General features: G+C 40.1%; 1 protein-coding gene across 2 annotated transcripts in view; it reads right to left on the minus strand.

The window, feature by feature from the left end:
• The window catches only part of NAV2 (neuron navigator 2), a 517,389-nt gene extending 509,335 nt beyond the window's left edge, over nt 1-8,054 (minus strand). The window contains exon 1 of one of the 2 annotated variants that reach the window (XM_083452668.1): nt 7,443-8,054. In XM_083452668.1, the coding sequence (XP_083308794.1) occupies nt 7,443-7,517 (75 nt within the window). In that variant the 5' untranslated portion in view covers nt 7,518-8,054. The remainder of the gene's footprint in view (nt 1-7,442) is intronic. The other variant, XM_083452670.1, reaches the window with a different exon arrangement.
• Between the last annotated feature and the right edge of the window lie 6,263 nt (nt 8,055-14,317).

Genomic DNA, 14,317 nt, shown 5'->3' on the forward strand with positions numbered 1-14,317 from the left:
CTTCTCCAGGCTAAACATGCCCAGCTCCCTTAGCCGTTCCTCATAAGGCATCGTTTCCAGGCCTTTGACCATTTTGGTTGCCCTCCTCTGGACACGTTCCAGTTTGTCAGTGTCCTTCTTGAACTGTGGTGCCCAGAACTGGACACAGTACTCCAGGTGAGGTCTGACCAGAATGTCATACGAACTGCCTTACATCCTCTCCAATACATTGCTTAAGATACTTTGTTTATGTAACTGTATCTGAAAGGTGCTAAATGCCATCTATAAATTAACTTAAAAGAATGATCTTATGTAGGTTGACATGGGTCTTAAAGGGTTTTTTCCTCATAAGTTGTTCCAGTCAGCCTCTTCTGTTTTTATATCTAGGTCTATTTCCCCATAATTGTTTGGTTGCTGAACATTGTCCAGCAGTAAGGTCACTATTTTGTACAAAATTGACAGGATCTTTTTAGAATGTTCAATCGTATTCAAACTTAAATTTTCAAAGGGCGTCAATGACCAAAGTGCCTGAGACTTAAGTGTTGAGCTTGAAATAAAATGTACAATTTGATGAATAAGTAGCCAATTCACATTGCATCCTCTCATATTTTTTATAATTTGTTCTGCTGTGAAGGAGCTGTCGTTTTCATAAAAATTAGCCAATATATAAAAGACTTTTTCTTTCTATTTCTTGCCAATTCGATTTCTGTCAGGCATGTAGAAGGAAGGGTGCTATCCAAAGGTATTAATGGTGATATAGATTGAGCTAATTTGGGGGTCTAAATCTGTCAAATCTTTAATTTTGCTTTTGCGATTTTTGCCATTTCTTGCCATTTCTTAAGGGTTTCCACTGAAATACATATAGGTAAATTCTGAAACAGAAATAAAAACTTTGGAAGCACCATATTCTTAACTGATGCCACTCTACCAATCCATGACAAAAATGCCTTACGCCAAGTTTTGATATTCTTATTAGTGACAAAAATTGTAAAGTTGTGTCCAAGATTTTGTATTCCGAAGTATTTAATATGACGTGGGCAAAGGCTGAAGCAGTTGTGGCGGGCCTCGCAGCTTCCTCTTGCCGCGTGACGTCACATGTGCATGTTGTGCGCATGACATGCACACACACTGAGCACTCCCAAAGTTGAGGAGAGCCCATACCCATGCCAGATGCTGACCCTGCTAGCTTTGGAGTTACCAGCAGCTGAGTGCCAAGTCCCTTTGGACATGCTGATTGGTGGGTTTGACTCTAATTGCTTTTTCAAATGGGTTACTGGCAAGACAATAAGGGATTTCCATTTTAACTCATTTCATACCCTTCTCCTTTTCATTGGGTTGCCCAGCCCATTCATATTAACACCCAAGGTTACATTTTGGACAAATGCTTTTTATTTTTAACGCTAGTTCCCATAAAAAAACATTTTGGTTGCCACATATGCAAAAATTGTTTTGTCCCAGTTCCAAAATTTATTTTCATTATAGCTTGAGCAAAAATTCAGTAGATTTCATTTTTAAAAATTATTTTCAGTGTAGCATAAGTGGAAATTGTTTAGTCTCCATTCCATTCCCTTTCTCCCCCATATGGAGCCTCTCAGGAGGGACTCAATGTGGATCTTAATTAAGGGTCTGCAGGTAGTGAGTGTATGAACGGAATGAGCAAAATCACATTTAACTCTTTCCACACCCCCACTTACACAACATTCAAACAGATCAACGTATTGCAATATTAAGAAACGGTATGCCCTTTCACCGTCTCTTCTAGCAACTGCAAGCAAGGATTTCAGCATACAATGCAGGTTATAGCAATAAAAATGAAAAAGTCCAAGACAGGTTACAGGAGAACCTTGTCCCTGCTTTCCAAGCAGATTCTTGAGTTTCTTATAACTACAATCCATCTTGAGGCATGCATTACCAGCCAAAGTAACACCAAGTTCTGCATGCAGCTCAAAAGGCAAACTGGCAAAAGTCCAGAGAAACAAACATTGAGGTATGTCTAAACTTGCAAACTGAACACTGGCGATACAACTCTGCTCAGGGATTAACAAAATTAAGCCTTCTTCATAAAGCGTAATTCCAAGTGATCTGAAGTTCTTCGTCACAGTGTTGCAGCAATACAAGTAGTATATGCTTGAAACTGTGGCAGCAATGGGAGCGAACTTGGAGATTAAGTATAACATTTTGTAACAAAAGAAATAAGGAGGGGAGACAAGAAACTATAGGGATAGAAGACTCCAAGCAGCAATCGAAAACAACCTATTCATTTTTTAAGTTTCCATGCACATTGTGCAGCTAAAATGCTGATTATTATCCACAAGCCATTGTACGGCTGTTGGCTCTTGAAAAAGAAAATAATGTGAAGATAATGAGTTCCTTACAGTGAGAGGCGCAAGCATTTTGCTCATAAAAACCTGAATATTAAGCTTTCACCTTAACACATTTAAACAACCTTTAAAATATGTACAAGCAGCTTATTAATTTTACAGCAAAATGGTAAATCTGAAACCTGGAAAGAAGAAAAAGAGAAATCTCAAATATAAAAGCTGAGCTCTTCCAATGATATAGGTAATGACTACAAAAGGGCACTATTAAACTGTCAGAATTCTATTTGAATTTAACCCAGTCAATGATCAGCTCTTCTCTCTCTCTCTCTCTCTCTCCACACACACACACACACACACACACACACACTGAATAGGACAAGATCTTGAACAGGAGTAAATCTGCAAGGCTTCATCAATGTCATGTTGATTTACACAAGCCTTAAGCAAGACCCATTATTTCAACACATTTAAATCACTCGAGCACTACAAGAGTTTGATAGCCGAGTATTAGAATGACTCACAACAAGAGTTTTCTGCTCACAGCAGGCCTGTAGCATACATGCTTCATAATTGCTAGCTTATTCTTTGCATGTTAGGGGCAGATTTGAATTTAGAAGAGTGTTTAAGTCCCACAGCCTAGTCATGCGTTGCATTTCTATGCTGCAGAGATGGCTCAGTCAATATGGGAACACTCAGTCAATATGGGAGACAGTAAGACTGAACTATGCTCCATCTATTCTAACATAGTATGTTCCTGGCCACTGTCTTTAATCTCAAATTCATTGAAGAGGCAAACTGACCACAGTAACTCAGTGGCCATACAAACTACACAGATTATCTTTTGAGACTCTTAACCTGGTGGAACATGCAAACAGCTCGTGCTATTGGAGAAATAATCGAAAATATATTTCTGTTGCACTGCTAAAATAGGCATGGATATGTAAAACTCAATGTGCTATTGCACTCATGTCATGCTTGTGGGCCTCTCATAGACACCTGGTTGGCCACTGTGAAAAAGGAATCCTAGACTCCATAGGCCTTTGGTCTCATCCAGCAGGGCTTTTCTTATGAGACAAGAACCCCATAATTTATTAAGTGTCTAATCATGTGCTACTCTTACAACATTAATTCAGCCAATCTAATCATACCTTAAGAAACATGAGAACTAAACATTCTAGTTAGTACTTCTTGGACCACTTAATCTGTGAAATTTGCTTTGATTGATGGTGAGGAAGTGGTAAGGTACCTCCAATCTACTTGATGATTCAGAAGTAACTACTCAAAGAAAGGGTACCCAAAAATCAAACAAATAAATGGTGTTACTAGGAAAAAAGAAAAGTCCCTATGTATCAATTAGATTAAATCATGAAAAAACTTTAAAATGCCTTTTAATGCACTTAAACTAATTAAATGTTTGTTTCGCTTATGTTCAAATTCAGTGGAAATCTGGAGAAAGGACATAGCTGTCAACTTTCCCCTTTTCTTGCGAGGAATCCTATTTGGAATAAGGGAATTTCCCTTTAAAAAAGGGAAACGTTGACAGCTATGAGAAAGGAATAAGGTGGAGAAGTCAAGGGAATTCTGCAAAAAAACAATCTGGAGTAAGAAGCCATCAATGTCTGCTCCAACCAATGCTTGTTGCATGCAGCACTGTTTCCATTCTGCTTCAGTTCAGCTTCTAACAAACACTACATTATTGTGCTTGATGTTCACTGTGGCTGAATTTTATGTAATTAAGTTATTATTACATTCATTTCAATACAAATACCATTAATTTCAGTGCAAAGGAAACAATGCAAATTGGGGGAAGGGAACATCAATTATTTATCATTTGCAGACTGAAAGCAACAGCGAAGACCAGTCATATGTACCAGTCGCTGGATTGATTTCCTCTCCAGACATGGGACGAATTAAGTGTACACCAGCAATTTCTGCTACCATTTCAAGTCAGACATCTCTGACATCCCTAGCCTGGAGCTGCTTTTAAAAGAATACATTCTTAAGTCAGTTCTGCCTTAAGTGATTGTGCACTAACTCAATGAAACTAATGGCATAACCAGTCATATCAAAACTACTAGGCAAATTTATGCTTAAGTTTAAAACAAACAACAGTTCACCTCAAAATGTGAACCAAGTAACATTTATTAATAACAAAAAGAAACATTTTGACAATACTCCACCCCCTGGCACTGTTTTCAAATCAATGCACGTCTATGAAATTCTGAATAAGAAACTTAACAAGGAAAGGAATCAATCCAAGAGAAATCAATACTATTGTGTCACAGAAAATTGACGTCTTGCATCTACACTGGTTAAATAGATTCTTACTGAACCAAACAATGCTGCTTGTTCTTCCAGCAATTTTTACGTGGTTCATTGTGGCTTCCAGGAAGTTTTTCTCAGTTAAAAACAACAACTATGATGTAGCAACCCTAAACATGCTTACTGGGAAGAAAACCCCTATTGACTGTAGTGGAACTTACTTTTTATTAGCATGCATAGGATTGCACAGTTAATTTATGGCTCCTCCCTGAAACCAGTAACCTACAAGCCCCCAAAATTATGTAATGCTATCAATAGCAAAAACTTATTTCTTTGCCCATAAGAATAATTCTACTGATTCCAGCAGATCTATTCACATGGTTATTTAGGTTATTAATTTTTAACTTTAAAATGAAAAGTTAACCAGGATTTAGGCATGTAATTCACATCAAAGCCATTAAAAATTGTATGGCTAAACCCAGTTCAACTGTGAACATGATTAGTGTCAATCCCATTTTAATTCTTTCTGGAAACTAATAAATCAGTGAAAAGCTTCCCTTCTATCACTACAACTCGGGGGTGGGGGCAGGAGCAGACCCCAATTTTCTACAGCTTTCTGAAGGCCAATCTATAACAACAAAGCTAGATGAGATCAAGCTGGAGATCAGGGCTAAGAATACTAATTAAATTCAACACCCACAAAATGTGGTTATGAAAAAAGCATATTAAGGGCTGAGCCTCAAACATATTCATGGGGTAGTGTTCGTCTTTCCATTCCAATTTGCACAGGCAATGTATGTTACAGAAAAGAAACCACAAAGAACATGGGCACATTATTTTCTTTCCCTCTATAAAGGTGGATAAACCTTCACAATCTCCTAGCACAGTTTTCTTACAGACAGAGAACAGGAGCATGTGCTAATTTAACACCATTTCTTTCTTATTTATTCATGTAGGAGACCAATTTATTTCCAATGAACAAATCTGTTCCAATAATTAATTATTAATGTTAGACAGCCGTCAAATACACAACATCTCTGGATGAGTATCTCGCAAAGAGGCAGGCAGGTAGCACACATTCAGCCCAAGGATTGTGGTCCAAAGTGCTTCTTTCTATAATCCTAAATAGGTTTCACTGAAGTTTCTGACCCGCATCCTTTTCCCTGGGAAATTCAGCCAGGAAGGAAACGTAATAATACCCAATTCCCCGTGTTGTTTTGCAAACACAAGTAAGAGAGAGATCACCCAAGCGTGAAGAGTCATTAAAATAGATCTTACATATATCATTATAAATTTAATAATCTCCATGACGGCTAGAGTTCAAGTTAAAATGAATGTCAGCTAAGCATGACCAATTGATGTTATCCCAGCTGCCACCGAGCCTCACTTGGGGTTATATTATACTTTCAGAGGCCCCATTTTACATGTGCACCAAACACCCAGAGCCAAGAGCAGATGGAAGATGTAGGCCTCCATACTTATCAGAGTTTCAGTCAAAACCGCATATTAATATTAGTAAACCAGCTCTACGGTATCTTAGTGTCAAGAACACCAAATGTTTGTCTCATAGAGCGCAAGCCTTGTATACAGCAGGGCTTTAAAACATATTAAAGGCCTCTAGAAATTAAGTCGATAAGAAGAATTTTCTTTCAGTGTCTATTGATTGTTATTTCCACCTCCGAATGGGGTTGTGAAAATGGGAGGAATGAAGGGTCCTTGTCGCCTTCAGCTGATATAGCAAACAGGAGAGAGGGAGGGGGAGAGATTCTTTGGGGAAGGCTCCCTAAGCAAACAACTGCATTTTCATCTTGTTGAGAGAGAGAGCGCTATCCAAGCTGGTTTTATTTCCAGTGGAAAGTAAGTTTTATTCTTCAACAGACTCAGCAAAAGAAAATCAAGACACATAATCCTTCTTGTTTCGCTGTATCACTGGCATTATTGAAAAGGAGAAGTAAAGCTTATTGCTCCATTTACAGCTCAGGCATATTTCAACTATTTTCTCAGAGCGATGCATTTAAGTCACAATGAAAAAAAGGGATCTCCAGAGGAACCAGAATACATTAGTGTACCACCAACTAATCCCTGTGGACTTATATAGCAACAACACATCACAATCTGAACCAGTAAAATAAGTTTAAAATTCAGTTGCTCACTACTTTCAATTACTACTAATGAATGACAACACTATATTGGATATAGAGTCACATGTCAATGAAAAACCCAAGGCATAGTTTTCATCAAACTCTTGCTGGCCAATGAAAAGCATACAATTATTTAAGTATACTCTCACTTTTCTCAAACACATGAGACATCAGGAAACATATAGAGACCGATCTTGCAAATCCACGGGTACCAAATATTCCATTAAGGTTGCAATCCAACACTCACTTAACTGGGAGTAAATTCTGCTGAAGACGGAAGAACTTACTCCTATGTAAACATGCATAGGATTGCACTACATGACTATTCATTTAAGATCTTACATAGAAAACAGTCCTTTATGCATTTTTATTTTTTTTTTAAATAACCCAGCACCCACCAACAAATGAAATAGTAAGTTAGCTTTATTTTCCTCACTAGTGTCACCACGTGACAGCAGACTCATTATAATAACCAATCGTTCTTCCTGCTTCTTATTTTCCTATTGCTCTTTCAAAAACAGCTAGATGCTTCCCAGTTCTTTGCTGCTCCCTTACCACTCAGTGCCAGCCAATTAAACTAGATCAATGTTCAATGTTCAACCTAAGAAAGCTCATCCACCACCAGCTACAACACTGAAAATCTGCGCTGAATACAAAAATTGTAAGTGGCATTTGAACTCCCTGAATCATGCTCAGCAATTTAAGCACAAAATGCCAGTGGTGAAGTCTTGTCACTTACTCTTTTTTGATCTTCCAGTCCATGTGTCACAGGCTTTCTTTTCTGATGCTGGCTAGACTCTGATCCAGATTCCATTTCCCAGTAACAAATATCCTGCGTGTCTCCTGAAGCTTTTTCCTCAAAATCCACAGTATGAATAAGAAAACACTAATGTGAAACGAAAAATAGAGAGAACCTTCAAATCTCTTCCTTGTTTTTTATAATCCTTTCAGATCTCTGGTTTGCCATCTCTGCTAATTATCTTAACAGACAAGCACTGTAAGCCCTTTATTCCCTATTTTAGCTCAGATGTAGAAATCCATTGATGTGCCTTATAGGGAGCTGGCAGAGCTGAATCCATATTTAACAGTCTGTGCCACATCATTGCTTCACCAGCATCTTCCTTGTTGCTCCACCAGCATTCTTGGCATGGATAATATATGTGTCAATAAAGGTGTAAATGTGCATTTAATCCACTGTGTTGATATTATCAGCATCCCTCTCCTAGGCCACCTTCCTCCCATAAATCAGTGTAAACACTTCACAATGATAATTGCCTTTTGCAAATCTAGCAAGTGTAAATTACATAAAATCATCCATGCAACGGTGCCGTCGTCATCATCTTCTTCCACACAAGCAAAGGCCTAAAATGGAGAAAACATATATTTTATCTGTTTGACAGATGAAAGGATCTTTATTACATTAGCAGCTAAAATGTGTGATAAAATCAGAGCTTTGCACATAGAACACTTCTTATGCACATGGTTAAGAACACACTGTTGCTAAAATAATGGGTAAAATGTAGTATCAGATGAGCTGACTTGTGCAACAGGGCATCCCTTTCCTCTCCTCTCCTCTGAAATCCCCTCTAAAATCTTTCCAAAGTGTGCCCAACTCTCAGAAGCAGTTTTTTTTTTGGGGGGGGGTACATAGGGGACTTCAGGGGGAAAGAGAGGAAGGGGAAGTCCCACTGCATGAGTGGAAGTCAATTCTCCTCACATACATATACCACTGGATGTCTCCCAATATGTAGCTCCTCCTTATTTTGGCATTTAATTTAACAGAAATGAAATCAATGTTGCTTTACAAGAGTAGTTTAATGTGCTCCAACATTCCTTCTATATACTTTTACTGTCATCTAAATTTCTTTCTCTGTTTCAGCCAAATATAGCCATCTGTGAAAGGCACATGGAAAGCAATAACATATTTTGTGTAATAATCACCAGGTAAGTTAATGTTCAAGACTGGACAGTTCCTGGCTCTGCAACGAAGAAGTCCAAGAAAGACACAAACACATTATCCATAAGCCAAATGAACTATTGTTCCTCAGTGAAAGAAAAAGAAAGTTACTATCATCTAAAAACTGTATTTTTAAACAACTCATTCCCTACTCTAATTTTAAAAAATGATTAGTTGAGACCCTGCAGTATATAATCATGTGTCACCTCAAAGGAAAGGCCAAATTGTAATATTTATTTAGGTGGGATGCCTTGTTGTCTAATTGGTTCTTTATCTAAACACAAAAATGAAAATGGCTCCCATAAGGAATTATTTACAAAGTCTAGATAAAGAGCAACAAAGGTACTAGAACAACAGTCTCCTTTTTTGCCATACAATTACAATTCAACTCTACCTGTCACTGTCCACCTGTCAAACTTTGCCTGCAGGGGAAATAAGGCTCCAGACAGATTCAGTTCCCCACCCCTTTTCTACCAAGTGGTTGTCATAATTTTACCAGTCTTCTGCATCTCTTCAGCAATCTCCAAGGAAAAAGTAATCTAGTAAAATTATCCGCAGCTCTTGGATACACATACAGGTTGTCTGTATTTACTCTGAAGGAACTGCTCTTTATGAATCGCTGATTTATTCTGTATGGTTCATTCACTCTTTCTCAATCTACATAACACAGGGCTACAACTAATCCCTATATTGCTGGTCACACTTACATTGTTTCCCCATCCTCACTACTGGCAATCAATTATTTGAGGCAGGGTTAGCGAAACACATAATGAAGGCCACAGAACAACATGGGTAACCTTGCCTAAGCATTATGAGTTCTTCCCATAGGGCTGTCATTTGTTGAATGTATCTAGTTCTAGCAAGCAACTACCATATACAGTGGTACCTCAGGTTAAGTACTTAATTCGTTCCGGAGGTCCGTTCTTAACATGAAACTGTTCTTAACCTGAAGCACCACTTTAGCTAATGGGGCCTCCTGCTGCTGCCATGCCACCGGAGCCAGATTTCTGTTCTTATCCTGAAGTAAAGTTCTTAACCTGAAGCACTATTTCAGGTGTGTAACCTGAAGCGTATGTAACCTGAAGCCTATGTAACCCGAGGTACCACTGTATAAACTACTACAGCACTGTTCATGCCATCTGACTGAATACACTCAGCTGAAAAGAGAATGTGGCAGACAGACTCTGTCCCATGCACATTGTTGCTCATATAAACAGACCAAATGTGTTTCCAAAAACAGCAAGCTTGTAGGCTTGTCCATGTGGATCTGGACTCTGCTTTTCAGGTTCCTTGATCCTGCATGCAGAGAATTCTTTTGTATTTACACTGGGCCTATTCACACAGCCGGCTCAATGCACAGAATGCTGCTCCCATACTGCCCCCTCCTTCCATTGGGTGCAATCAGCTTACCCAGAGTGATGTGTCAACAATGGTTAGGTGCAACAGGAATAGAACCTCTTTTGACTTCTAACATAACTTTTAAAGGTTTCCATGCTTTAGATGTTATGTTAGAAATAACCCGCTGTCTTCAGATTATTGGTGTTTGAAAGTATGGGACATATTTACAGGGCCTTTTTATTAAACACTGGAATGGTAAAAGTATGTTATATAAATCCGCATTTAATACGGAGATAGTTCTAGTGCCAACATACTGTTGGTGAGACAAATTTCTATTTATGATTAAATATCACACTGCTGACACCCTGTTAGTGTATTTCACCTCCTCTTTATTTAAATTATCATAACTATTTCTTCTTTTCATGACCTACAGGATAAGTGACATGCTTGTGCAATTGTTACTTTGCATATTTTGTTTGTCTGTTATCATGGGGAAAACAGGTTTCCATGGAAAAGTTTTTTTTAAAAGTTTTTCAAAAACCACTAAAACTCAAATGTAAAAAAAAAAGAATGGCAAATGTTGGCATGTGCAGCTTTTTGCTCCCAGAAGCACTATTGCATGCTGGCTTATTGCTGACCAGGAGCAGCAGGGCTGAATGAACCAGCAGATGCACCGATAAATCTGAAGCCCTGCCACACACCCTGCCCATCAACCACACTGACTGGGGCTCAATGAAACTGCTGGGCTTTGGCTGCACTAGCTTCAGGCTGGCACAGTGGAAAGGCCTGGGTTGGAACCATCACTGATAGAACCTATGGCCAGCCCAGCTCTGCCCCGAAACACCGCACTTCAGAGGTTTGTGCCAGTTACTGCTGCCGAGTAAACTGATGGTAGTATTTTCCACCTGTGCTTTTGCTGAGCATAGTGGTGACCTGCATGGTGGCAGACCTCCCACTGTCAGAGCCTGGTGGAGCCGAGTGGATGTAAATCCTCATTCAGGTCCCTCCCACAGCACATCAGACTGAGTGGTAGGATTTGCTTCACTCACCATACCTAACGAAACCCCTTCTACACAACTAGCAAATGTTATGGAAGTGGCTTCATCCATTTGTGACTCTGAACCTCCACTCATGCAAAGCAGGGCACCCAATTTTCCAATGACTTCCTAATCATGACGGCCTCCCCATGGCCTCTGAAAGCTGCCCCTGAAAGTTAGATGACCCTCTGGAACAGTATCAATATGGTATGGAAGACTGAAGAAGGGAGGACTGGTGAATATCAGGCATCTTGCCTTCTGAGATTGCAAGGACTTTACACTAGTACAAAGCCAACATTGGACACAACCCCATTTGTCACCCTATCAGGAAAGGAGCTATACGTTAGGATCACTGTGGGAAATACCAGCACCGCACAGTGGTGAAGCTGCATGCTCCGGCACTGGGGGCGGAGAGCAGGTGGGGGTGTGGCACACTGCCCACGGGGGTGTGGTGTGCTTCCCGGGGGCCTGGCATCTGGGGGTGCATGGCGCATGTCCAGGGGGGCGGCCACGATGGTACCCCCTCCCCAATGGTGCTGGGGGTGGTGCGCTCCCCCAGTTCCTCCGCCAGTGGCACCACGCCAGTGTCTACTACAGCCAATGCATCACGCATGGAAATAAATGTGTGAGTGGCTGCCCCCATTTCCCCAGATGTGTCTACACAGATATATGCACACATATTTTATTTGCACACTAAATGCTTTCTTTTTTTAAAAAAAGTGGTGGTGCAAAATCAACATTTCCCATAGGCAAGGTTCTCTGGCAGCGATATATACATGTAGCAAGATGGCAGCGTATTTCTTTATCTTAACTTCATTGTTACAGGCACTAGCTTACTTTGTGGTAAAATTACTAAAACAATGGAGAAAAACTTTTTTTCGCCCTTCAGTGATTTCACCATGATGTGGCACACGAGACTGCATCAGTCACATCATGTTATACCATGCTGCAATAGCATGACATAACCAGTGCAAGTAAGGACAGTGTGAACGATCCTCTGAAGCAGAAAAAGTGCAATCTCTCCCTCAATGTCCCTTTGTATTAAAATTTCCAGAATTTTTTTTATTACTTCTACACCCTTCAGATTAATCTCAGGACATGCATGAGTAGAAATTGGAGTTTGCAGGAAAGCCTTAGGGTGATGCTCACACAGCCCTTTGTACAAAAAATAAATCTATGGAGTTGAAAAACTTTAAAAAAAAAAACTTTTACTACCAACTGGGACTGGGGAGAGAGATCCATAGCTAAATGATTTTAAAAGTCCCCAAATATTTGCAATATACACAGTGATTTGTTTTATCTTCCCAGGAAACAAAGCTTGTTTTGTTAATGCTGTAAGAGGTTAGTTTGGCATGCTAAAGATTGGTGAAGAGGAAAATCAAAGAGAAACTAATGGCACTTCAAACAAAATTTTGACTATTTCAAGTAAGACCGCTTTTCTATCTCTATCAAAAGCAACAATTTGATGTCACATCACCCCTATATTTTTATGTCATCAACTTACTAGAGCCTCTCATTTGTGGTGGTCAAAGGAGTTTTCCTCCATTTTATCCCTGTGCAGTATGTTAAGCTGAGAAACTGACTGGCCCAAGAACAACTAGCTGAACTTAGGTTTCCCTAGTCAAGCAATCTATCCACTGTGTCACATTAGCTAGATACAAATCTGAAACATTGGCTATCTCACAAAAATATATTGAGGCTAGATAATAAAACCCTGCAAATGTGTTCAAGTGAAGCACCAGATGCTTTACAAGTTGAGCAAGATTGCTCCATGTAGGAACTTTTCTGATTCCAAATTAAATGCTATACTTAGAATATATCTGCATTTCAGAGGCTGGGTGCAAATCATAGCACACTTCTGATTCCCACCAGCCATCAATAACAGGTCATTCAACCCCTGGTAGTACATAGCAAGTGGGCACTGCAGACTCCATACAGGTGGTAGAAAGCTGTAGCTTGCCAGGGATAAAAGGCACATGCCGTTTCCCTTAGAAGGCTCCCAAATTTCTTTGTGGCTGGCAGCATACCACTCCAGGAACACAGACAGTTGTTGTGTCATACACTAAGAGAGTGCTACAGGGTCAGGAATCAACAACCACATTGGCAGAGGCTATCCAGTATATTCATGAACTTTCCAAGTACACAGAGGACCACGTGAGCTCTCTCCCTCCCTCTCTCTCTCTCTCTCATTCTCTTTGGCCTAGAATCCTAACAGTCAAACAATACAGTCTACCCCCTGAAGCAAAAAAGAATTAATATATAACCTTGTCTATTTCAAGTTAGAATAACCTTTCAAGAGATTTCAGCCTAGAAACATGATGTTCGGAAGATTAGCAACTACAAGAAGAGAGGAAATGTACTAGTATGCCCTTCTATCATAAACCTTCTTGAAATGCTGTAGAATCAAGAATCAGTATAACATTAAATACAACAAAGAGACAAAAACCAAGATAAATCATCTTCCTTTAGGTTACAAATGAGCCTGTTTTTGTATAGATGCCTCAAATAGGAGCCAACTATGGGCAGTGCGTTCTCCCTCCCTCCCTCCCTTCTTCCACCCCAACCCCTAGTCCCCATCATTCAGTAATATGTCTTTATGTGCAAAGCAAGAGTTCAGACAGGATGCTTATACGAACCTGTGTTAGGTGAACTTGAGAATGTGCTCTTGCATTAGTCCAGCATTCTTTACAAGAATCCCAACAACCAGCAGGCACTGGCTGGTCCAGCAGAAATAGCCCAGTGGTGTACCAAAGAACCACCGCAATTCACCTCCTGCCAAACCTTGATATAGCAATCTAGCCTGCTAAACAATACTTAGTAGAAGGTATCTAGGGAAAAAATATCCAGGCCTTCTCTCTTGACTAACCTCATAAAAACAAATAAACAGACGCCTTATAGGATTCAGAGACCATGCTTAATTGGCTGGATGCTCTTTTCACAAATACACAAAACTAATAACCAACCTGGGTAAAAGAAACCAGGACTGGCATACAGGAGCTACCGAGCTCCAGAAACATCGATGAACCAACCTTCCCGTTAACACTCATTTACCTTCTTGTGCCAAGGGAGGAAGGCAAAAGGGTACCAGTTCTCCCCTCACCTTTGCCTGCAAGGCGAAGACAGGCAGAGGGAGGCAAAGAAGCGCCACCAGCTCCGCGGCGGGCAGGAATGGAGATGATACAAGCAGAGGAGGAGCTGCTGCTGCTCCAAGCACCCGGCGCCTCCCGAGCTACCGCGCGCACCATCTACCTCGCTGGCGCTGACGACTGCTCGGCTGCCTGG

Source organism: Podarcis tiliguerta, assembly GCF_965153285.1.
Source record: "Podarcis tiliguerta genome assembly, chromosome: 1".
Lineage (NCBI taxonomy): Eukaryota > Metazoa > Chordata > Lepidosauria > Squamata > Lacertidae > Podarcis > Podarcis tiliguerta.